Source organism: Thalassophryne amazonica, chromosome 10 (genome assembly GCF_902500255.1).
Source record: "Thalassophryne amazonica chromosome 10, fThaAma1.1, whole genome shotgun sequence".
NCBI lineage: Eukaryota > Metazoa > Chordata > Actinopteri > Batrachoidiformes > Batrachoididae > Thalassophryne > Thalassophryne amazonica.
Genome location: NC_047112.1, coordinates 64,392,605 through 64,419,871, shown reverse-complemented (window position 1 = coordinate 64,419,871; position 27,267 = coordinate 64,392,605). Strand labels below are relative to the sequence as shown.

At 40.7% G+C, this 27,267-nt stretch overlaps 1 protein-coding gene across 3 annotated transcripts in view; it reads right to left on the bottom strand.

The window, feature by feature from the left end:
- The window catches only part of gtpbp3 (GTP binding protein 3, mitochondrial), a 135,816-nt gene that overhangs the window by 12,487 nt on the left and 96,062 nt on the right, over nt 1–27,267 (bottom strand). For all 3 annotated transcript variants that reach the window (XM_034180125.1, XM_034180126.1, XM_034180127.1), the window contains exons 9-10: nt 21,803–21,933; nt 8,708–8,894 (exon numbers count right to left, since the gene is read on the bottom strand). In XM_034180125.1, the coding sequence (XP_034036016.1) occupies nt 8,708–8,894; nt 21,803–21,933 (318 nt within the window). The remainder of the gene's footprint in view (nt 1–8,707; nt 8,895–21,802; nt 21,934–27,267) is intronic.

Below are 27,267 nucleotides of genomic sequence, written 5' to 3'. Positions count from 1 at the left end.
AAGTAAGCCTGCAGTCTGAGAGCGAAGCACTCTATTGGGGTGATATGGTACTACGAGGTCCCTAAGATAAGATGGGACCTGATTATTCAAAACCTTATAAGTAAGAAGAAGAATTTTAAATTCTATTCTAGAATTAACAGGAAGCCAATGAAGAGAGGCCAATATGGGTGAGATATGCTCTCTCCTTCTAGTCCCCGTTAGTACTCTAGCTGCAGCATTTTGAATTAACTGAAGGCTTTTTAGGGAACGTTTAGGACAACCTGATAATAATGAATTACAATAGTCCAGCCTAGAGGAAATAAATGCATGAATTAGTTTTTCAGCATCACTCTGAGACAAGACCTTTCTGATTTTAGAGATATTGCGTAAATGCAAAAAAGCAGTCCTACATATTTGTTTAATATGCGCTTTGAATGACATATCCTGATCAAAAATGACTCCAAGATTTCTCACAGTATTACTAGAGGTCAGGGTAATGCCATCCAGAGTAAGGATCTGGTTAGACACCATGTTTCTAAGATTTGTGGGGCCAAGTACAATAACTTCAGTTTTATCTGAGTTTAAAAGCAGGAAATTAGAGGTCATCCATGTCTTTATGTCTGTAAGACAATCCTGCAGTTTAGCTAATTGGTGTGTGTCCTCTGGCTTCATGGATAGATAAAGCTGGGTATCATCTGCGTAACAATGAAAATTTAAGCAATACCGTCTAATAATACTGCCTAAGGGAAGCATGTATAAAGTGAATAAAATTGGTCCTAGCACAGAACCTTGTGGAACTCCATAATTAACTTTAGTCTGTGAAGAAGATTCCCCATTTACATGAACAAATTGTAATCTATTAGACAAATATGATTCAAACCACCGCAGCGCAGTGCCTTTAATACCTACGGCATGCTCTAATCTCTGTAATAAAATTTTATGGTCAACAGTATCAAAAGCAGCACTGAGGTCTAACAGAACAAGCACAGAGATGAGTCCACTGTCCGAGGCCATAAGAAGATCATTTGTAACCTTCACTAATGCTGTTTCTGTACTATGATGAATTCTAAAACCTGACTGAAACTCTTCAAATAGACCATTCTTCTGCAGATGATCAGTTAGCTGTTTTACAACTACCCTTTCAAGAATTTTTGAGAGAAAAGGAAGGTTGGAGATTGGCCTATAATTAGCTAAGATAGCTGGGTCAAGTGATAGCTTTTTAAGTAATGGTTTAATTACTGCCACCTTAAAAGCCTGTGGTACATAGCCAACTAACAAAGATAGATTGATCATATTTAAGATCGAAGCATTAAATAATGGTAGGGCTTCCTTGAGCAGCCTGGTAGGAATGGGGTCTAATAAACATGTTGATGGTTTGGATGAAGTAACTAATGAAAATAACTCAGACAGAACAATCGGAGAGAAAGAGTCTAACCAAATACCGGCATCACTGAAAGCAGCCAAAGATAACGATACGTCTTTGGGATGGTTATGAGTAATTTTTTTCTCTAATAGTTAAAATTCTGTTAGCAAAGAAAGTCATGAAGTCATTACTAGTTAAAGTTAATGGAATACTCAGCTCAATAGAGCTCTGACTCTTTGTCAGCCTGGCTACAGTGCTGAAAAGAAACCTGGGGTTGTTCTTATTTTCTTCAATTAGTGATGAGTAGAAAGATGTCCTAGCTTTACGGAGGGCTTTTTTATAGAGCAACAGACTCTTTTTCCAGGCTAAGTGAAGATCTTCTAAATTAGTGAGACGCCATTTCCTCTCCAACTTACGGGTTATCTGCTTTAAGCTACGAGTTTGTGAGTTATACCACGGAGTCAGGCACTTCTGATTTAAAGCTCTCTTTTTCAGAGGAGCTACAGCATCCAAAGTTGTCTTCAATGAGGATGTAAAACTATTGACGAGATACTCTATCTCACTTACAGAGTTTAGGTAGCTACTGTGCACTGTGTTGTTATATGGCATTAGAGAACATAAAGAAGGAATCATATCCTTAAACCTAGTTACAGCGCTTTCTGAAAGACTTCTAGTGTAATGAAACTTATTCCCCACTGCTGGGTAGTCCATCAGAGTAAATGTAAATGTTATTAAGAAATGATCAGACAGAAGGGAGTTTTCAGGGAATACTGTTAAGTCTTCAATTTCCATACCATAAGTCAGAACAAGATCTAAGATATGATTAAAGTGGTGGGTGGACTCATTTACATTTTGAGCAAAGCCAATAGAGTCTAATAATAGATTAAATGCAGTGTTGAGGCTGTCATTCTCAGCATCTGTGTGGATGTTAAAATCGCCCACTATAATTATCTTATCTGAGCTAAGCACTAAGTCAGACAAAAGGTCTGAAAATTCACAGAGAAACTCACAGTAACGACCAGGTGGATGATAGATAATAACAAATAAAACTGGTTTTTGGGACTTCCAATTTGGATGGACAAGACTAAGAGTCAAGCTTTCAAATGAATTAAAGCTCTGTCTGGGTTTTTGATTAATTAATAAGCTGGAATGGAAGATTGCTGCTAATCCTCCGCCCCGGCCCGTGCTACGAGCATTCTGACAGTTAGTGTGACTCGGGGGTGTTGACTCATTTAAACTAACATATTCATCCTGCTGTAACCAGGTTTCTGTAAGGCAGAATAAATCAATATGTTGATCAATTATTATATCATTTACCAACAGGGACTTAGAAGAGAGAGACCTAATGTTTAATAGACCACATTTAACTGTTTTAGTCTGTGGTGCAGTTGAAGGTGCTATATTATTTTTTCTTTTTGAATTTTTATGCTTAAATAGATTTTTGCTGGTTATTGGTGGTCTGGGAGCAGACACCGTCTCTACGGGGATGGGGTAATGAGGGGATGGCAGGGGGAGAGAAGCTGCAGAGAGGTGTGTAAGACTACAACTCTGCTTCCTGGTCCCAACCCTGGATAGTCACGGTTTGGAGGATTTAAGAAAATTGGCCAGATTTCTAGAAATGAGAGCTGCTCCATCCAAAGTGGGATGGATGCCGTCTCTCCTAACAAGACCAGGTTTTCCCCAGAAGCTTTGGCAATTATCTATGAAGCCCACCTCATTTTTTTTGGACACCACTCAGACAGCCAGCAATTCAAGGAGAACATGCGGCTAAACATGTCACTCCCGGTCCGATTGGGGAGGGGCCCAGAGAAAACTACAGAGTCCGACATTGTTTTTGCAAAGTTACACACCGATTTAATGTTAATTTTAGTGACCTCCGATTGGCGTAACCGGGTGTCATTACTGCCGATGTGAATTACAATCTTACCAAATTTACGCTTAGCCTTAGCCAGCAGTTTCAAATTTCCTTCAATGTCGCCTGCTCTGGCCCCCGGAAGACAATTGACTATGGTTGCTGGTGTCGCTAACTTCACATTTCTCAAAACAGAGTCGCCAATAACCAGAGTTTGATCCTCGGCGGGTGTGTCGTCAAGTGGGGAAAAACGGTTAGAAATGTGAACGGGTTGGCGGTGTACACGGGGCTTCTGTTTAGAACTACGCTTCCTCCTCACAGTCACCCAGTCGGTCTGCTTTCCCGGCTGCTCGGGATCTGCCAGAGGGGAACTAACGGCGGCTAAGCTACCTTGGTCTGGCTAGCTGTAGAATTTTCCACGGTGCGGAGCCGAGTCTCCAATTCGCCCAGCCTGGCCTCCAAAGCTACGAATAAGCTACATTTATTACAAGTACCGTTACTGCTAAAGGAGGCCGAGGAATAACTAAACATTTCACACCCAGAGCAGAAAAGTGCAGGAGAGACAGGAGAAGCCGCCATGCTAAATCGGCTAAGAGCTAGTAGCTGCGCTAAGCTAGCGGATTCCTAAAAACACGCAAAGTGAATAATGTGTAAATAATTTAGAGGTGATTCAGCAGAAGGAGTGCTTTAGTTAAGGCACATGAAGATTACACTGGGAAACAAATCGTAATCTAGATAACTAGATCAATCTAACTGCGCAGATTAAACAGCTAACAGATACAGAAAAACACCGCTGTGCTCCGGAACAGGAAGCGATACAATACCGCAGTGAGAGCCAACCACCAGCAGAGGCAAGCAAGAGCAAATGACCAAAGTTTTGCAAAGTCCTATACAAAGTGAAATCTTGATCCAGAATCCAGATTTGGATCCAGATCACCTCCAACATTTACTGGAGTCTTCCATGGCCTAATATCTATCTGTGGTGAAAATTTGGTGAGAATCCGTGAAGTTGTATTGAAGTAATCCTTCAAAGCCTATATAGAGTGAATCTTGATCCAGAACTCTGATTCGGATGTGGATCACCTACAAACTTCTGGGGAGTCTTCCGTGTCTGTTGTGCAAATTTGGTGAGAATCCATGAAGCAGTTTTGATGAAATCCTTCAAAGCCTATATGAAATGAATCTTGATCCAGAATCCAGATCTGGATCACTTCCAAAACACAGTGGAGTCTTTCATGCGCTAATATCTATCTCTATCTGTTGTGCAAATTTGGTGAGAATCTGTGAAGTAGTTTTGATGTAATCCTTCAAAGCCTATATAAAATGAATCTTGATCCAGAATCCGGATTTAGATCTGTATCACCTCCAAAATTTAATGGAATCTTCCATGGCTTAATATGTAACCATGGTGAAAATTTGGTGAGAATCCATGAAGTAGTTTTGACGTAATCCTTCAAAGCCTATATAAGGCTGACCATGCGTGTGTGTTCGTGTATGTGCACTTTCAATCTAAGGGCCCAGTGACCTCCCTCTTGGTGCCCCCAGTCACCATACAAAATTTGGCGTTGATTGCTTAATTACTGTGGCAGTAATTCTCTCTGTCTCTGTCTCTCTCTAGAATGCTGACAACAAATGGGATGTTTAAGTATGCTTGTGAGTTTAAATTACAATATTTTCTACTTTTTGTTTGGGGGGGAAGCACACAGTGGACTCTGAACTTTGCGAACTGTTTCATCCAGACAGACTGTTTCATTCACACACGGACCTGTTCGCTTCAGTCCAATCCATCATCACAGTCTGACGGACACATATCCATATAAAGCTCCTGTTTTTGGAAACAATGTCTGAAAATACTTTTAATTCCTGTCGTGGTTGGAAACATAGCATTATAAAACAAGACCCTCTGTGGTTTTTCTGCTAAGGGTGCATTTTCTCAGAGGATGCTGGTGTCATGCTGTGATCATACAGTTGTATGCAAAAGTTTGGGCACCCCTGATGATTTCCATGATTTAGCTTTATAAATCATTGGTTGTTTTGGATCAACAATTTCAGTTAAATACTCATATGAAGTCTATTAGAAAAGTATCCGACCTTATTATTTTTTTCAAAAACCATATGGATTTGAATCACGTGTGACTGCGTCAGACAAGCTTGAACCCTCGTGCGCATGCGTGAGTTTTTCCACGCCTGTCGGTTGCGTCATTCACCTGTGAGCAGGCTTTGAGTGAGGAGTGGTCCAGCCCCCTCGGCGGATTTTCATTGTCAGGAAATGGCGGAATGATTTGGGCTTTTTTTCCATCAGAATTTTTTCAGAAACTGTTAGAGACTGGCAGCTGGAAACCATTAGAAAAATTTATCTGGCTATCGGTGAAAATGTTACAGGCTTGGTAGAGAATAAGGAGTGTTACTGTCGCTTTAAGGACGGCCCCCAGCGGATGTGGGGCACGCCGCACTCCGAAGCCACCATCGACAGGCTGAACGACCATTTCATTTCTAAACAGATGGCTGTCTGGATCCGTGACCATCGTGTGCCATTTCTCTGGTTATCACAAGAGCTGGACATCAACCATTTTCTGGCAGATTTCACTTGATTTAACAAGAGATTTTGTCATGGAAAGCCGAGCGGAGGCTTCGCGCGTTTTTCCATCGAGTGATTATCCGAGAAATTGTGGATGTGCCTGGACATGCCAGAACATGTCCCGTGAGGCTTCATCACGGCGTTGCTGTGCGGCATGCGGCACCGCCGCGACGCGTGAAGCCTCTGCTCCTCTTTCCATGACAAAAACTCCTGTAACAGTGGAATGTGCCGTTCATTTCCAAAGTGGACGCTGTGTTTTATCCGGGATGTCGTCTGACTAGCACAGGAATTGTGAAAAGATGTGGACATCAGCACTTTTTCGGCACATTGAGACAGACGTGCGGAGGAATTTCGCGCGTCGTGGCGGTGCCGCATAGCGCAAAGCAACGCCGTGATGAAGCCTCACGGGACATGTTCTGGCATGTCCAGGCACATCCATAATTTCTCGGATAATCACTCGATGGAAAAACCACTGACAGCTGTCTGAACGCCATCTCAAAGCCGTCCTGTGAGACCAAACGGAGGTTGTTTTGTCTCGCTCCAGTAGCGAATCCATCGTGACGCGCAAAGCCTCCGCTCGGCTTTCCATGACAAAATCTCTTGTTAAAAGTGAAATCTGCTGGAAAATGGTTGATGTCCAGCTCTTGTGATAACCAGAGAAAATGCACACGACGGTCCCGGCACCACAGAGCCATCCGTTTAGAAATGATCCGGTGGTTTGTGGCTCACGATGGCGGCACGGCGCGCAGCGCGCCGAGCGTCCTTAAAGCTGTAGTAACAGTCATTCTCTGTGAAGCCCGTAAAATTTTCACCGATAGCCAGATACATTTTTCTAATGGTTTCCAGCTGCCAGTCTCTAACAGTTTCTGAAAAAATTTGGAAAAAAAAGCCCAAATCATTCCACCATTTCCTGACAATGAAAATCCGCCGGGAAGGGTGGACCACTCCTCACTCAAAGCCTGCTCACAGGCGAATGACACAACCGACAGGCGTGGAAAAACTCACGCATGCGGACGAGGGTTCAAGCTTGTCTGACGCAATCACACGTTATTCAAATCCATATGGTTTTTGAAAAAAATAATAAGGTCGGATACTTTTCTAATAGACCTCGTATATCATATAGCAGACAAACTCAGTGCTAACTGAGAAGTGAAATGAAGTTTATAGGATTTACAGAAAGTGTGCAATAATTCTTTAACCAAAATTAGGCAGGTGCATAAATTTGGCAGTGTTGTGAAAAGTAACTTTGACAAGTTACTTTTTTAGTTGCTTTATACAGTTGCTTTATGCAGTTACTTCATTAGCAGCATTATGCAATTACTTTATTAGAATCTGCCGAAAACTTGCAACTAATAAGTAATGTAACTAATAAGGTAACGAGTAATGTAACTTGGTTACTCGTAAGATTGAGCAATCAGCAAAGTAACTCATCAGCAAAGTAACTAATAGTTACTTTTCTGAGTACTAAATCTTAAAAATAACCAAATTAGATTATGAGTAACTTTATTAATTACATTCAGCAGCTGCCGACAAGGTGTCCGCAGCTGCTAATGAACTAACTGTATGAAGTAACTGTAAAATATAACTGTATAAATTAACGAATGAAGTAACTTTCCAAAGTTACTTTCCCCAACACTGAAATTTGGGCACCCCAACAGAAAAAAATACATCAATATTTAGTAGATCCTCCTTTTGCAGAAATAACAGGCTCTAAATGCTTCCTGCAGCTTCCAGTGAGAGTCTGTATTCTGGTTGAAGGTATTTTGGACCATTCTTCTTTATAAAACATCTCAGGTTTGTTGGTTTCCGAGCATGGACAGCCCGCTCACTCATGGTAACAGCAACATGAGGCTTATCTAAAACTATTTCACAGATTCTCACCAAATTTGCACCACAGATAGATATTAGGGCATGGAAGACTTCACTGAATTTTGGAATTGATCCAGATCCGGATACGAATTCTGGATCAAGATTCACTTTATATCGGCTTTGAAGGATTACATCAAAAATACTTCACAGATTCTCACCAAATTTTCAACACAGATACATATTACGCCAAGGAAAACTCCTTTAAATTTTGGAGGTGATCCAGATCTGGATCTGAATCTGGGTTCTGGATCAAGATTCACTTTATAATGGCTTTGAAGGACTATGTCATGACTTTATGGATTCTCACCAAAATTTCACCACAGATTAGGGCATGGAAGACTCCACTGAAACTTTGGAGTTGATGCAAATCCTGATTCGGATTCTGGATCAAGATTTCACTTTGTATAGGATTTGAATGATTACTTCAAAACTACTTCACAGGTTCTCACCAAATTTGCACCACATATAGAATGAATGAATGAACTGAATGAATTTATTTGCACACAGACTCAACAATAACAAAAAAACTGATAAATAAGAGAACTCAACAAATAGATATTAGGGCATGGGAGACTCCACTGAATTTTGGATCTGGATTGGCAGACCCGGGTAACTCAGCTAAATTCTGAACAATAAAAGTCGACGGTAAGTGCGCAGGTGAAGGATAAACAACAGCTGTCTGAAGCCTGCACTCTATTTCAGCCCTCAGCCGCGACCATATTGCTGCACACACAGCCTTATGGTTTTGAGCCTTATATAGGTGACAATGAAACAGACTAAATCTTGGAGGAAAACCTTCAGTCTGACAACAGTGACGATATTGGGAGAGTTCAGAACACAGAATGGTGAGTATAAAATAAATAAATACTGCAGGCGATTTCGGCATGCAGGTGATGTTTTTTGCCAGCTCTTTGGTCTAATCAACTGATTAAAGAAAAAGTAGTTTTACTAAGTGTGACATCAGAAAAAAAGTGGATTCTTAACTCTGGCATCAGCGCACATATACTGGCAATACTTTACTTTATGAACCCAAAACAAGTCCATGGTGATGAATGCAACCACTCACAGAGTCTTAACGCTGTTGTGCAGCGCCGTCAGGAAGTTTTTCAGGCCGTCATTTGTGTGGCATGAGATCAGACAGACAGGAGGGAGTCCAGAAGCCTGTGTCAGCTCAGCGTCCAGCATTTGTCTGCGCTCTTCAGGCAATAGGTCAGTCTTATTCAACACCAGCAGACACCTGTCTGTGGAAAACACTGTGATGTCCAGCAAACGACAAATTTTGAGAAGGAAAGTTCTCATACTGAATAAAACAAATACAATCCCACAGCATATTTCCTGCAGGTGTCCCAGTGGATGTTCAATTTTTCTTTTTAAATCAACAACTAGGGTGTGTATCACGTACTAACAATATGTTCACACTAGCGTGTTGCCCGTGGGGATCCATGGGCTCTAGATTGGGTAGTGTTTATAAAATACCTGACAGTTTTCAAGGGTGGTAATAAAATAAGCAAAGTTTGTATGAGTTGGAATGGTGTGTGAGTCCAGAATGTTTTTAGAAACTTAGAAGTTAACAATTTTAAGAAGAACTCAACCCTTTTATTTCCTGTTAATTCTGTAATTTTTTTTTTTTTTTGTAATTTATTTTTTATTAGCATTTCGTGTCAAATATATACATAACATACTGTAACCACTGTGTTCATCATCCTGATACTATCAACATCAATGTACATTCATTTTAAAAGCACACATACCTCGACACAAAATGCTGTAAAGCAATATTAGAGAAAAAACAACAACAACAACAAAAACAACAACCCAAACAGAACCGAAACAATTAGGGAGTAGATTGCTGTTATAACTTTACTAATTATCTGAGAAAACGAAATCAGGCCTATGAGATGTTACATAGTGGATCCATTTTCTCCAGTATGAGGTAAACTGTTCCAGTTTGTAGTTGATACACGCTGTTATCTTTTCCATATTGTAAATGTCCATTGTAATGTTCATCCATTCAGTTAAAGTCGGCCTTTCCTGTAATAACCATTTCCTGGTTAATGCCTTTTTAGCTGCGACCAACAAACTATTTAATAAATATTTGTCTTTTTTTTTTTTTTGAATTTCTGAGGTAAATTTCCAAAATATATAATCTTCATCTTCATCATGCATTACATCTTTAAAAATGTCTTGTAGAGCCATGTGTATTTCTCTCCAGAAGTACTTGATAACCAGGCAGTCCCAAAAGATGTGGTGGTGGTTTGCATGTTGATTACCAGTTTCTCCAACATATAGGGGGAGTTCCATCATAGTGAGATTTCTGAACGGGTGTAATAAAATATCTTACCAGATTTTTCCAGCTGAATTCCCTCCAAATCTGTGAATTAGTACATTTCCAATTATATCTCCACACTGTTGTCCATTCCTCCTCAGATATACTTATTCCTCCTTCTTGCTCCCATTTTTCTTTAATGTATGTAGTTGACTGTGTTTTAAGATTGGATAAGCCTTTGTATGCACATGATATAATTCTACCATTGATATCAGAGTTATATGCTTTCCTAAACATTTCTATAAAACTCACCTTTGTTTCTGAGACATTTTTCATTTTCATATTAATATAGTGTCGTATCTGCAGAGAGCGGTACAAATCCTGTTTTTCTAAAAGGTATCTCTTTAATTGTATCAAAACTAAGCATTGTTCCCCCTTTCAGTAATTTACATAAAGCAGTCAAACCCTTAAATGTCCAGTCCTTAAACCTGGTATCCAATCTATCTGGCATGAAGTCTGAGTCATACGCACACCATTTAAGAACCATTACATCCCTTTCTAACTTATGTTCTTTTATGATAGCTTTCCACATTTTAAGAGTACATTTCACCCATGGATTGTCAATACTTTTTATGTAATTTTGTAGATTATTGTCAGCTATAATTGCCTGTATGGGAATGGAACATATTTTCTCTTCTATACTTTTCCATTGAGGATTATATATAGGATTGCAGCAGCATATAATTGTTCTTATCTGTGTTGCAAGAAAATAATCTCTGAAAGAAGGTAGAGCCCATCTTCCCCTCTCCTTGGTCAGCTGTAGAGTTTTGAGATGTACCCTAGGTCTCTTGCCTCGCCATATATATCTTGATAACATTTTGTCCCATTCATTAAAATGGCACTGATTGATTTCTATTGGTAGGGTGTGGAATAAATATAAAAATTGAGGTAAAATATTAATTTTAATAGATTCAATTCTTGAAGAAAGACTGAGAAAAGGAGTTAGGCTCCACCTGGTTATATCTTCCTTAATTTTTTTGTATAAAGGAACATAACTGCATTCAAATAATTTTGATAAATCTTGTGGGATGTTTATGCCTAAATACCTGATGGATTTTATTTGCCATATCAATGGGTATTCATTCTTGATTACATCTGGTGGGTTATAATTATATGCAAGCAATTACCCATATTAACTTTGTATCCTGATAATTTGCCATATTGCTCAAATGGTTTCATCAATTCAGGTAAAGCATATATTGGTTGTCCTAAATACACTAAAATATCATCCGCATAGCAGGCTAATTTATACTCTGTACCTTTTATAAAGATTCCCTTAATTTTATTGTTTTGTCTAATGTGCTGAGCGAACGGTTCTAAATATAATGCAAAAAGTAGAGGTGACCATGCACAGCCCTGTCTGGAGCCTCTTTCCAGAGTAAAGCTCTTTGATAAGGATCCATTTATTTTGATTCTAGCAGTAGGATTGTTGTATAATGCCTGTATAGTTTTAACAATTGTATCACGGAAGCCAAACCTATATAACACCCTATACAAAAAATCCCAATTAACCGAGTCAAATGCTTTTTCCGCATCAACACTTATCACTATTGCCTTAGTCTTATTTTTTTGTATATGATCTATGATGTTAATGTCTTTCGTATATTATCTTGTGTTTGGCGTTGTTGTATAAAACCTGTCTGGTCATTATGTACAACCCCTGGCAAAAATTATGGAATCACCGGCCTCGGAGGATGTTCATTCAGTTGTTTAATTTTGTAGAAAAAAATCAATCACAGACATGACACAAAAGTAAAGTCATTTCAAATGGCAACTTTCTGGCTTTAAGAAACACTATAAGAAATCAAGAAAAAAAATTGTGGCAGTCAGTAAAGGTTACTTTTTTTAGACCAAGCAGAGGGAAATAAATATGGAATCACTCAATTCTGAGGAAAAATTATGGAATCATGAAAAACAAAAGAACGCTCCAACACATCACTAGTATTTTGTTGCACCACCTCTGGCTTTTATAACAGCTTGCAGTCTCTGAGGCATGGACTTAATGAGTGACAAACAGTACTCTTCATCAATCTGGCTCCAACTTTCTCTGATTTCTGTTTTCCAGATCAGCTTTGCAGGTTGGAGCCTTGTCATGGACCATTTTCTTCAACTTCCACCAAAGATTTTCAATTGGATTAAGAGCCGGACTATTTGCAGGCCATGACATTGACCCTATGTGTCTTTTTGCAAGGAATGTTTTCACAGTTTTTGCTCTATGGCAAGATGCATTATCATCTTGAAAAATGATTTCAACATCCCAAACATACTTTCAATTGATGGGATAAGAAAAGTGTCCAAAATATCAACATAAACTTGTGCATTTATTGATGATGTAATGACAGCCATCTCCCCAGTGCCTTTACCTGATATGCAGCCCCAACTGAATGAACATCCTCCGAGGCCGGTGATTCCATTATTTTTGCCAGGGGTTGTATTAATGTAGGTAGGAACTTCTCTATTCGTCTGGCCATAATCGAGGTGAATAATCGGTAGTCTATGTTAAGAACAGATATTGGTCGATAGGATCCACACTCCATTTTATCTTTGCCTTCTTTTGGTATAGCCGATATAATCGGCTCCTTCCAGCTGGTGGTGTTTGTGCCTTTTTTAAAACCCAATTCAATGTGGGAAGTACAACCCCTGGCAAAAATTATGGAATCACCAGCCTCAGAAGATGTTCATTCAGTTGTTTAATTTTGTAGAAAAAAAGCAGATCAGAGACATGACACAAAACTAAAGTCATTTCAAATGGCAACTTTCTGGCTTTAAGAAACACTATAAGAAATCAAGAAAAAAAGATTGTGGCAGTCAGTAACGGTTACTTTTTTAGACCAAGCAGAGGAAAAAAATATGGAATCACTCAATTCTGAGGAATAAATTATGGAATCACCCTGTAAATTTTCATCCCCAAAACTAACACCTGCATCAAATCAGATCTGCTTGTTAGTCTGCATCTAAAAAGGAGTGATCACACCTTGGAGAGCTGTTGCACGAAGTGGACATGAATCATGGCTCCAACACGAGAGATGTCAATTGAAACAAAGGAGAGGATTATCAAACTCTTAAAAGAGGGTAAATCATCACGCAATGTTGCAAAAGATGTTGGTTGTTCACAGTCAGCTGTGTCTAAACTCTGGACCAAATACAAACAACATGGGAAGGTTGTTAAAGGCAAACATACTGGTAGACCAAGGAAGACATCAAAGCGTCAAGACAGAAAACTTAAAGCAATATGTCTCAAAAATCGAAAAAAGCACAACAAAACAAATGAGGAACGAAGGGGAGGAAACTGGAGTCAACGTCTGTCACCGAACTGTAAGAAACCGCCTAAAGGAAATGGGATTTATATACAGAAAAGCTAAACGAAAGCCATCATTAACACCTAAACAGAAAAAAACAAGGTTACAATGGGCTAAGGAAAGGCAATCGTGGACTGTGGATGACTGGATGAAAGTCATATTCAGTGATGAATCTCAAATCTGCATTGGGCAAGGTGATATTGCTGGAACTTTTGTTTGGTGCTGTTCCAATGGGATTTATAAAGATGACTGCCTGAAGAGAACATGTAAATTTCCACAGTCATTGATGATATGGGGCTGCATGTCAGGTAAAGGCACTGGGGAGATGGCTGTCATTACATCATCAATAAATGCACAAGTTTACGTTGATATTTTGGACAATTGAAAGGATGTTTGGGGATGATGAAATAATTTTTCAAGATGATAATGCATCTTGCCATAGAGCAAAAACTGTGAAAACATTCCTTGCAAAAAGACACATAGGGTCAATGTCATGGGATAGGGTCAATATCAATGAGCAGATGTGATTTGATGCAGGTGTTAGTTTTGGGGATGAAAATTTACAGGGTGATTCCATAATTTTTTCCTCAGAATTGAGTGATTCCATATTTTTTTCCTCTGCTTGGTCTAAAAAAGTAACAGTTACTGACTGCCACAATCTTTTTTCTTGATTTCTTATAGTGTTTCTTAAAGCCAGAAAGTTGCCATTTGAAGTGACTTTAGTTTTGTGTCATGTCTGTGATCTGCTTTTTTTCTACAAAATTAAACAACTGAATAAACATCCTCCGAGGCCGGTGATTCCATAATTTTTGCCAGGGGTTGTATAATAGGTGTTAATTCATCTCTAAATTTCTTATACCACTCAGCTGTATAGCCATCTAATCCTGGTGATTTATTTAATTTGAGTCTAGTAACTGCATTTATTAATTCCCCTTCTGTTATATCAGCAATCATTATTTCATTTTGTTCCTCATTTAATGTGGGCAGCTCTAAAGAATTTAGATAAGTGTCAATTTGATCCATATTATCTCCTGGTACCTTAGAATATAAAGTTTTATAAAAAAAACTTCAAATACTTGATTATTATTTATTTATTTATTAGTTTATTTGACAGGGACAATACAATCAGACATAGCTACAAATCAAAGCTTATAGCTGATGTGATGCATACAGAGTATAGCAACAGGTGCTAATTTACAACTCCCGTCCCTGGTTAGGCTTTTCTACTCTAACACGACCTAAAAAACATCTTAATTTACATTTGAACATCTATAATAAATAGAACAGTGCAATTCAAAACTCAGCCACATGGGGTGTGCAGCCAGTACATTCTGAGTGCCGGTCCCAAGCCCGGATAAATGAGGAGGGTTGCGTCAGGAAGGGCATCCGGTGTAAAACAAGCCAACCCAACTATGCAGACTCAGAATCGAATTCCCATACCGGATCGGTCGCGGCCCGGGTTAACAACGTCCGCCACCGGTGCTATTGCCCAACAGGGTGCCGGTGGAAATTGGGCTACTGCTGGGCGAAGACGACGAAGAAGAGGAGGAAAACGTTGCCATGAACAGCGGGAGAAGAAGAAAACTAGAAGGGTGGAAATGATAGTGGGGACTTTGAATGTTGGTAGTATGACTGGTAAAGGGAGAGAGCTGGCTGATATGATGGAGAGGGGAAAGGTTTTGTGTGTGTGCAAGAGACCAAGTGGAAGGGAAGTAAGAGCAGGAGCATCGGCGGTGGGTACAAGTTGTTGTACCATGGTGAGGACAGGAAGAGAAATGGTGTTGGGGTCATTTTAAAGGAAGAGTATGTTAAAAGTGTGTTGGAGGTTAAGCGAGTGTCTGACAGGGTGATGAGTGTGAAGTTGGAAATTGAAGGGGTGATGATGAATATCATCAGTGCATATGCCCCACAGGTAGGTTGTGAGATGAAGGAGAAAGAAGATTTCGGGAGTGTGTTAGATGAGGTGGTGGAGAGTGTGCCCAAGCATGAAAGAGTGGTGATAGGAGCAGACTTCAATGGGCATGTTGGTGAACGGAACAGAGGTGATGAGGAAGTAATGGGTAGATATGGTATCAAGGATAGGAATGGGGAAGGACAGACGGTAGTTGATTTTGCAAAAAGGATGGAAATGGCTGTGGTGAATACCTACTTTAAGAAAAGGGAGGAGCACAGGGTAACATATAAGAGTGGAGGAAGGTGCACACAGGTGGACTACATTCTTTATAGGAGATGCAAGCTAAAAGAAATCACAGCCTGTAAGGTGGTAGCAGGAGTGAGTGCCACTAGACAGCATAGGATGGTTGTTTGTAGGATGACTTTAGAGGTAAAGAAGAAGAAGAGAGTGAGAGCTCAACAAAGGATCAGATGGTGGAAGCTGATGGAGGAAGACTGTTGTGTGAAATTTAGCGAGCAGGTGAGAGAAGCACTAGTTGGAGGGGAAGCAATTTTGGACAACTGGAAAAGTACTGCAGATGTGGTGAGGGAGACAGCTAGGGCAGTACTGGGTATGACATCTGGACAGTGGAAGGAAGACAAGGAGACTTGGTGGTGGAATGAAGAGGTCCAGGAAAGCATAAGGAGAAAGAGGTTGGCGAAAAAGTTTTGGGATAGTTGGAGAGATGAAGAAAGTAGACAGGAGTACAAGGAGATGTGGCGTAAGGTGAGAAGAGAAGTGGCAAAAGCAAAGGAAAAGGCATATTGTGAGCTGTACAAGAAGTTGAATAGTAAGGAAGGAGAAAAGGACTTGTACCAATTGGCCAGACAAAGGGACAGAGCTGGAAAGGATGTGCAGCAGGTTAGGGTGGTAAAAGATGCACATGGTAATGTGCTGACAAGTGAGGAGTGTGTGCTGAGAAGGTGGAGGGAATATTTTGAAGAGCTGATGAATAAAGAAAATGAGCGAGAGAAAAGGCTGGATGATGTGGTGAGAGTAAATCAGGAAGTAAAAGAGATTAGCAAGGAAGAAGTGAGGGCTGCTATGAAGAGGATGAAGAGTGGAAAGGCAGTTGGTCCAGATGACATTCCAATGGAGGCATGGAAATGTCTAGGAGAGATGGCAGTAGAGTTTCTAACCAGATTGTTTAATAAAATCTTGGAAAGTGAGAGGATGCCTGAGGAGTGGAGATGAAGTGTGCTGGTTCCTATTTTCAAGAACAAGGGTGATGTGCAGAGCTGCAGTAACTACAGAGGCATAAAGCTGATCAGCCACAGCATGAAGTTATGGGAAAGAGTAGTAGAAGCTAGGCTTAGAAAACAGGTGAAGATCTGTGAGCAGCAATATGGTTTCATGCTGAGAAAGAGCACTACAGATGCAATGTTTGCTCTGAGAATACTGTTGGAAAAGTACAGAGAAGGACAGAAAGAGTTACATTGTGTGTTTGTGGACTTAGAAAAAGCTTATGATAGGGTGCCAAGAGAAGAGTTGTGGCATTGTATGAGGAAGTCTGGAGTGGCAGAGAAGTATGTTAGGGTAGTGCAGGACATGTACAAGAATAGTGTGACAGCGGTGAGATGCGCAGTCGGAATGACAGACTCATTCAAGGTGGAGGTGGGATTACACCAAGGATCAGCTCTGAGTCCTTCTCCTTCTCTCTCAATGCCAAGCTCCGTGGTGGCGGGGACCTCCAGGGTCTCTCGTAATATCTTCTCAACATACTCCACCATCAACGGCCCCTCGGGTACATTATACAGCCGTATATTCTCCCGTCGGGATCTTCCTTCATGTTCAAGCAATTTATCTTCTTGCTGATTCATCACCTTGTTTAGAATTTGCTCAATATTTTGAACACGGTCTTCCACATTTTCAGTTCGCATCTCCACCTCCGCTATTTTAGCACTGACGTTGGTGAGTTCAGATTTGATTTCGTCCAGTTGCTGTCTCACGTCTTTACGAAAGTTCTGTATCTCTTCCAAAACTTTTGCTAAGCTAGCCACATGTGAGTCGGCGTTAGCTTCTTCATTGCGTACCTGTGCAGGGGAGCTCTTCGTTGTATTTTGTCCATTGTCAGACTCTGCAGCTGAGTTTTTCTTTTGTCCATCCTTTTTCCCCATCTTAGCCTCATCAACACTTTCTAGTATTTGTCAAAAATGTCCTATTTGGCTATGATATGAGGCGAGATTAATAATTCGTTGTGGAGAGGTTACTTTAGGCTGCCATTCGGTGTGATGACGTCACCGGAACCACCAATTCTGTAATTTTTTAATGTTAATTTACTGTCTTAATGTACTTCTAAATTGTTTAGGTTGTTATCATATATATACTATTATTATTTTATTTTTACTTCTATTTTGACATTTGATTTTTAAATGGACCACAATGGAAATAAGTGTTTTCACTTTCTTGTGTCATCCATGTATTTTTAAAATATTTACAATTACATTATGTACTTACATCGAACATAAAAATCACTCACCACACTCATGCTTTTAATATAAAGATGACTTAATTAAACAGTCAGATTCTGTGGAGACTTTCAAGCCCAGACTTAAGACTCACTTATATTCCTTTTCGTATGGCTAGCACACTGGTATAGTTTTGTTTTGCGCTTTTTACTCTTTTAATTCATTTTATTAGGAAACAGAGTGTGCCGTGGCCTCAACTTTACCTAAATTCTGGGTCTTTTAGTGAAGCTTAGGGCTAGTGGCCAGCGATCACCTTAGAATTTCTTCGGTTTTCTTGTTGTTTAATGCTGACAAATTATACAGTATTTCTTGTCTTTCTCCAGAGATGGGAGTTGTATTTGTGCTGGCAACCCTCCTGTCCTGTGCACCAACAGCATTTCCTGTATATTCATTTTGTGAATTGTTCTGTAATTTATGTCTGCATAGTCGCCGTTAGCTGTCCCCCAGCAGATCCCGAGCAGCCGGGAAAGCAGGCCGGCTGGGTGCCTGTGAGGAGGAAGTGTAGTCCTAAACAGAAGCCCCCTGTACACCACCAACCCGTTCATATTTCTAACCGTTTTTCCCCACTCAGCGACACACCCGCCGAGGAACAAACTCTGGTTATTGGCGACTCTGTTTTGAGAAATGTGAAGTTAGTGACACCAGCAACCATAGTCAAATGTCTTCCGGGGGCCAGAGCAGGCGACACTGAAGGAAATTTGAAACTGCTGGCTAAGGCTAAGCGTAAATTTGGTAAGATTGTAATTCACGTCGGCAGTAATGACACCCGGTTACGCCAATCGGAGGTCACTAAAATTAACATTATATCGGTGTGTAACTTTGCAAAAACAATGTCGGACTCTGTAGTTTTCTCTGGGCCCCTCCCCAATCGGACCAGGAGTGACATGTTTAGCCGCCTGTTCTCCTTGAATTGCTGGCTGTCTGAGTGGTGTCCAAAAAATGAGGTGGGCTTCATAGATAATTGGCAAAGCTTCTGGGGAAAACCTGGTCTTGTTAGGAGAGACGGCATCCATCCCACTTTGGATGGAGCAGCTCTCATTTCTAGAAATCTGGCCAATTTTATTAAACCCTCCAAACCGTGACTATCCAGGGTTGGGACCAGGAAGCAGAGTTGTAGTCTTACACACCTCTCTGCAGCTTCTCTCCCCCTGCCATCCCCCAATACCCCATTCCCGTAGAGACGGTGCCTGCTCCTAGACCACCAACAACCAGTAAAAATCTATTTAAGCATAAAAATTCAAAAAGAAAAAATAATATAGCACCTTCAACTGCACCACAGACTAAAACATTTAAATGTGGTTTATTAAACATTAGGTCTCTCTCTTCTAAGTCCCTGTTAGTAAATGATATAATAATTGATCAACATATTGATTTATTCTGCCTTACAGAAACCTGGTTACAGCAGGATGAATATGTTAGTTTAAATGAGTCAACACCCCCGAGTCACACTAACTGTCAGAACGCTCGTAGCACAGGCCGAGGGGGAGGAGTAGCAGCAATCTTCCACTCCAGCTTATTAATTAATCAAAAACCCAGACAGAGTTTTAATTCATTTGAAAGCTTGACTCTTAGTCTTGTCCATCCAAATTGGAAGTCCCAAAAACCAGTTTTATTTGTTGTTATCTATCGTCCACCTGGTACTGTGAGTTTCTTTGTGAATTTTCAGACCTTTTGTCTGACTTAGTGCTTAGTTCAGATAAGATAATTATAGTGGGCGATTTTAACATCCACATAGATGCTGAGAATGACAGCCTCAACACTGCATTTAATCTATTATTAGACTCACTTGGCTTCGCTCAAAATGTAAATGAGTCCACTCACCACTTTAACCATACTTTAGATCTTGTTCTGACTTATGGTATGGAAATTGAAGACTTAACAGTATTCCCTGAATACCCCCTTCTGTCTTAATAACATTCACATTTACTTTAAAGGACTACCCAGCAGTGGGGAATAAGTTTCATTACAGTAGAAGTCTTTCGGAAAGCGCTGTAACTAGGTTTAAGGATATGATTCCTTCTTTGTTATGTTCTCCAATGCCATATACCAACACAGTGCAGAGTAGCTACCTAAACTCTGTGAGTGAGATAGATTATCTTGTCAATAGTTTTACATCCTCATTGAGCACAACTTTGGATGCTGTAGCTCCTCTGAAAAAGAGAGCCTTAAATCAGAAGTGCCTGACTCCATGGTATAACTCACAAACACGCAGCTTAAAACAGATAACCCGTAACTTGGAGAGGAAATGGCGTCTCACTAATTTAGAAGATCTTCACTTAGCCTGGAAAAAGAGTCTGTTGCTCTATAAAAAAGCCCTCCATAAAGCTAGGACATCTTACTACTCATCACTAATTGAAGAAAATAAGAACAACCCCAGGTTTCTTTTCAGCACTGTAGCCAGGCTGACAAAGAGTCAGAGCTCTATTGAGCCGAGTATTCCTTTAACTTTAACTAATAATGACTTCATGACTTTCCTTGTTAATAAAATTTTAACTATTAGAGAAAAAATTACTCTAAAATTACTCTACACTAATCCACTTTTCAGATGTGATGAAGTGAGGTCTCTCATCCTCGCCCTCATTCATCACATCTGAAAAGTCATTCCACTTCCACTGGAAATGATCATCAGCGTGCATTCCCACATAGCTTTGTGACTTGTTTTGTAAGACTGTCGCATTAATTTTTGATTTATGATTGCCGGATATTCCCATGAGTGTCAGTTTGAAATCATAATTGTGTTTCGATGTGTATCTTATGGCCCAGTCACACATCATACAACGGTTCCTGAACGAAGGGGAAAAAAGTAAAAAGTCACAATTTGTTGAGAAAAGGTGGACGAAACAGCTTTATCACCAAACAGCCTGTGAACCAAGAGCGCAAAAGGGACAAAAGAGGAACTAAACGAAACTGAAGCTAACACTGATCTTGACACTTTCAACAAAATGCGCCTGGAGCCACTACTGGAGCAGTGTGTGCTCATAGCACCTGAGTCCTGGAGAAACTGCAAACAGAAGCTGTGGAGATCTGTGTGCACGTCGGTGGGTCCACCTGCTCTGGTTCCTCATCCAGAACAAAACAGGGATCATCTCCTTCATCATAAGAATCCACACTGTTGGATGACAAGCTAGCCGCTCAGTGTTGCTCAATTAAAAAAAACAAAAACGCTGGTGTGCTGTGGTCATTGCTGTGTCACTGTATTAGGTTACTAAGCCTTATATATTGATTTATAACATAAAACTGTGAAAAATATATATATAAGTGTAAAGATGATTGAATATATCAGAGCAGTAATTTGATCAGTGCGTGAATGCGCATTGACACCCCATGTGCGGTTATTTCCACCAGCTGCCACTGATCCACAACATGAATTCTACCTTCCAGAACAGCTCTTTATATAATCATCTGAATCATCTACCTGTTGCCACATGTACATAAGGGCTGGATTGTCATTCCTACACTCATATTGTTATATTTAATAAAAAATAATAAGCGCACGCAGGAGCTGCTGCTGCCGCTGACTTGTTCAAGTACCGTCGGAAATTACACAACTTTTTTGTTGTTTCAAATTCAGCAGTTGCTTGTGGCAAAATAATTAATTGTATCCACACAAAAGATTAATTCTGGCCTATAGAAGGTGCCTGAGCCCAGTGAAGCTGACCCCCACCCAGATAAAAAAAAAAATCCAAGCCAATAGGCTGAGTTTGCCCTGTAATTTCCGACGGTTTATGAACGAAGCAGCATCAGCAGCAGCGCTCAGAAACGGCTTCCGTACTGTGTGAAAACATTCTGCTGGTTGAACGAAGTCAAACTAAATGCTATTGTTACAAAAACTAAGCAACCGATAAAAAACCATCAAGAACGACAGTAAAACGAAATACGGACGAATTGAGGTTTTTGGTGCCATTCATTAAAATTTTTCGACAGTTTAAAATCCTGACAAAGCGCCAGCTGCAGGAAAGAAAATGTGCAAAGGTTAAATGATGCCAACAAAAGTCAACGAGAGTCCACCTTTCTTGTTTCGTTTGGCCTTCATTGCCCTTCGTTAAGTGCCGTGTGACTGGGACATTAGTCTTTTAGCCTTTGGTCACTATTGCTCATCTGGATGCATCAGCAGAGGCCTCAGTGTGTTTGTTACCTGCACGAGTTTGCTCTGTTGTGGACAGGACATCACAGAGGTGATGCCGAAGGAAAGCTTCAGTGTTGTGAGGATCAGGGGGAAGGTGAGCACAGTCTACAACAACCAGGGTCAGATCAGCCTGCTCCAACCTTAAAAGGAGGGGATAAAAAAAATAAATAAAATAACCAAAAGAACAAAACAAAACAAAACGCAGCTTTGAATGGAGTTTTCAAGACTGTTGTATTTCAACTGCATGAACAAAGATAATAACCAATATTCCAAACACTCACCCCACACACCCCAGTCAAAATTCAGATTAACATTTACTCAGGAAGGCGGCACAGTGGGATAGTGGTTAGCACTGTTGCCTCACAGCAAGAAGGTTGTGGGATAATGTCGCACCTGTGGCCTTTCTGTGTGGAGTTTGCATGCCCCCTGTGTTTGCACGGGTTCCCCCCGGGTGATCTGGCTTCCTTCCACATCCAAAGACATGCAGGTGAAATGGAAACTTTAAATTGTCTGTAGGTGTGTATGCGGATGTGAATATGTTTGTTCGTCTACATGTGTCCCTGTGACAGACTGGCGTCCTGTCCAGGGTGTACCCTGCCTCACGCCCTATGACTGCTGGGATAGGCTCCAGCCCCCTGTGACCCTTAATTGGAGTAAGCGGTCCAAGATGAGTGAGTGATTGAGTGGGTGGATGGATTTATGCAGAAAGCATAACAGCAGTGAACATACATGTTCAACACATAGTTTGACACAGCAGAATAGAACCAATCCTCACTGAACAAACATCATCAAATCCAGTTTGACAAATCAAGGACCTTCCTTAGGAACACCTTAATAATTTTCCAGTCTGACTGAAAACTGAACCAAAGATCATCTGGTCGCAAGCCCCCCTCTGTAACAGCAAGTCTGGAATCAATGATGTTACGGTAGATACTAGAGGCCTGGGTGATATATCGATTTTATCAATTAATTAGAGTTTTTTGTTGTGGACAATAAAAAAAAAAAAAAAAAAAAAAAAAAAAAAAAAAAAAAAAAGAGTTTTTCCTCCTCTTGCTATGGTGCACCTTTTGTCCTCAAGAACTTCCGTAGTTTTGAGTTATCTCAGTCATTTGTACGAATTGTTTTTTTAAAATGTAAGAAAATAAAATCTTAAAAAAAAAAAAAAAAAAATCGAAAGTTAATTTTTTTCTGGAAAAAAAAAAAAGGTCATATCGCCCAGCCCTGGCAGATACTGTCTGTTTTCTCACTGTCCTATGATAAGGCTGTAATACAGCATCTTACAGACATATGAGAATTAGTTTACATGCACTCTTCATGGACATGAATGCAATTGTGATGACAAGTGTCACAGGTAGGCCCCACAGGTATGTCGTGAGGTGAAGGACAAAGAAGATTTGAAGTTAGATGAGGTGGGATCCCAAGCATGAACGAGCGGTAATTGGAACATACAACCCCAATTCCAATGTAGTTGGGACGTTGTGAAAAAGGTTGCACTCTGTCTGGGCTACACCCTGTTCTGGAACATTCCACACACCTGTTTCTATTCTGTAGGTCATCACCTTGGTGTATTTAAGCTCCACTGGTTGCACTAGTTCCCCGGCAGATCACTGCGCCTTGTGCCTTTGCTTCCAGCTCTGTGTTCTATGTTTCCAAGTCCTGCTACCACGTTGTGTTTCGACCACCTGCCTGTTTGTACTGACCACACCTTACGCCTCATGTTTTGGATCTGTATATATATATATATATATATATATATATATATATATATATGTATATATATATATATACACACACACACACACACACACGAGGTCTGTTGGAAAAGTATCCGACCTTTTTATTTTTTTCAAAAACCATATGGATTTGAATCACGTGTGATTGCATCAGCCAAGCTTGAACCTTCGTGCGCATGCGTGAGTTTTTTCACGCCTGTCGGTTGCGTCATTCGCCTGTGAGCAGGCTTTGTGTGAGCAGTGGTCCACCCCTCTCGTCGGATTTTTATTGCGAATAAATGTCTGAACGATTTGGAGCTTTGCTGCATCAATTTTTTCCAGAAACTGTGAGAGACCTCCAGGTGGACACCATTCGGAAAATTCAGATGGCTTTCAGGGATGATTTTATGGGGATTACACAGATTAAGGAGTGCTCCAGCCGGTTTAAAGACTGCCCACAGCTGCTGAGAGCACGCCGCACTCCGAGCGCCGATCGACAGGCTGAATCAACCAGATCATTTCCAACGTGAAGGCTTTGTTGATCCGGGACGTCGTCTGACTTACACAAAAATGGCAGGAGACATGGACATCAGTACTTTTTCGGCACATTCCACTGTTACAGGAGTTTTATTCATGGAAAGAGAAGCGGGGGGATGCGCCACGGAGCCGTTCATGGCGCGGGACAAAACCACCTCCATTTTGGTCTCACAGGACGGCTTTGAGATGGCTTTCAGACAGCTTTCGGTGGTTCTTCAGTCGTGTGACTATCCGAGAAATTGTGGATGAGCCTGGACATGCCAAAACATGTCCTGTGAGGCTTCATCACGGTGTTGCTTTGCGCCATGCGGCACCGCCGCGACATGCGGAATTCCTCCGCTCCTCTTTCCATGACAAAAACTCCTCTAACAGTGGAATGTGCCGTTCATTTCCAAACTGGACGCTGTGTTTTATCCGGGACGTCGTCTGACTAGCACAGGAATTGCGGATGACGTGGACATCGGCACATTGAGACAGACGTGCGGAGGAATTCCGTGCTAAAAAAAAAACTAATTTTTTTTGACCCCATACTGATATGCTGGCAATATAACTGAAGTCATCCAGAGGCATACAGTTTTAACTTATGGTTAAAATTTTAACCAAACTAATTTTGGACAAGTTATTTAAATTAACGTCACGTCTGAAGTTTTATAAAGTGAAAATATCAGATATATGTTTTAATTTTAAAGTAATGCACGAATTTTGAAGGTGTTAGTGTGGACATGCTGTATCCATGTGTATTATGGTAATCTCAGCACATTCACGACGGTGAAATGCATCTGAGACGCTCCGATCAGGCTCCACATGGACAACAGCATTAAACTCTTTGTATATTGTGCCTAAAACTCTGGTGAATATATTCTCTGGGTTTATAGACGTTATTATTGTGTTTGCTTTATGTAAAAATGCCAGATGAAGCCCAGGTTGCTTCTCCATTATTTTCAACTGGAATCATAGCAATCAAGAGCAGGGGTGGTGGCCAAGTGGTTAATGTGCTTGGTTTCAGTGCAGAAGGTTCTGGGTTCAAATCCCACCCCCGCCACATTTCTCCATGTAACGTGGAGTTGCGTCAGGAAGGGCATCCGGCGTAAAACCTGTGCCAATTCAACATGCAGATCCACCTTGGATTTGGTGTTGCGACCCCGAGTGCAAGAAAGGGAGCAGCCGAAGGGACTTACTTACTGGAATCATAGCAATCAGTTCTTGTTTGCTCTTTGGAGTCCTGCTTGTGTCAAACACTGTCTGTCGTCTTTGTTCCAGAGTAATATATATAAGATGTCTGAAATTCAGTTTGCGTTTATTAAATTCCACGCATCTTAAACGTAGCAGACACGGGTTATCTGCAATTTTGTTTTGCCAAGTTTTCACGATCTCTACTGCCATCTACTGGTTATTAATGTTCATGGCAGTATGAGCGTCTGGACACCAGTAGATAGCAGTGTTCTATTTATTTTGACCCTGGTTATATCAGACGGTTGTGAAATCACAACTTCATTTTTTGGCTTTCTGCAAATGCTTTTCTTTTCTTTTAACAAATAAAAAAGGCATATTTTACAAAAGCACATTTATATGTAAACACGAACAAACACACCTCACATTAACGTGTTGGTTTTTACATAGAATGAATGAGTCAACCAATCAGTGTTAGCGAAGGCTCATTTACCCATAATCCCTTTGGCATCTGTCTGTGTTTGTTACAAAACTTCAGAATTAGTGCATTATTTAAAATTAAAAGATATGTGTTATATTTTAACTTTGTACAAATGACAGAACTGACATTAATGAAGTTATTCTATCGGGAATAATTTGATGATTTTAAATCAAAACCATAACTCAAAACTGCTTTATTTTCCAAGACCTCTGCCTCACTGCGGCACGGCTGTATTCTGTTAAGGAATAATGGCTTGTTTTGTGCATGTGTAGAGTTGAGTTTAGCTCCTCGCAACTGCTTCACTGTTGCAAAATATGTAGTAATCAGGAGCTTCCAGTAGTGGGCAGGGCGCACAAAGACAGAAGTGCTAACTCATTGTTTGGGTCTGTGGTTGCCTTTGATGCTACCAGAAGCGATTGTGGTGTTAAAACTCAAAATCAGCTTGTTAGTAGTTGCAAGTGCCCAATGAGCACAGTGGACTCCATCATCCATAAATGGAAGAGGTTTGGATCCACCAGGACTCTTCTTAGAGCTGGCCACAGGTCTAAACTGAGTCATCAGAGAAGAGCCTTAGTCAGGGAGGTGGCCAAGAGCCTTAGTCAGGGAGGTGGCCAAGAAGGTTCTCCTGTCTCCACAGAGGAGACAGGAGAACCTTCCAAAAGGACAACCATCTCTGCAGCAATCAACAATGAGGCCTGTATGGCAGAGTGGCCAGACAGAAGCCACTCCTTATTAAAAAGCACATGGCAACCCATCTAGAGTTTGCCCAAAGGCACCCAAAGGACTCTCAGACCAAGAGAAACAAAATTCTCTGGTCTGTTGAGACAAAGATTGAACTGAACTGTCTGGCATGTATGCCAGGCGTCATGTTTGGAGAAAACCAGGCACCATCCCTACAGTGAAGCATGGTGGTGGCAGCATCATCCTGTGGGAATGTTTTTCAGTGGCAGGAACTGGGAGACTAGTCAGGATTGATTGAAAGATGTATGCAGCAATGTACAGAGACATCCTGGATGAAAACCTGATCCAGAGCGCTCTTGACCTCAAACTGGGGCGGCGGTTCATCTTTCAGCAGGACAATGACCCTAAGCACACAGCCAAGATATCAAAGGAGGGGCTTCAGGACAGCTCTGTGAATGTGCTTGAGTGACCCAACCAGAGCCCAGACCTGAATCCAATTTAACATCTCTGGAGAGATCTGAAAATGGCTGTGCACCGACACTCCCCATTAACCTGATGGAGCTTGAGAGGTGCTGCAAAGAGGAATGGGCAAAACCGCCCAACGATAGGTGCACCAAGCTTATGGCATCACATTCAAGAAGATTGGAGGCTGTAATTACTGCCAAAGATGCATCAACAAAGTATTGAGCAACAGGTGTGAATACTTATGATTTCTTAGTTTTTTATTAATAACTTTGCAAAAAAAAAAAAAAAAATTCATGTTGTCATTATCAGGTGTTGTGAGTAGAATTTTGAGGGGAAAAATGAATTTACTCCATTTTGGAATAAGGCTGTAACATAATAAAGTGTGGAAAAAGTGAAGTGCTGTGAATACTTTCTGGTTGCACCTACCC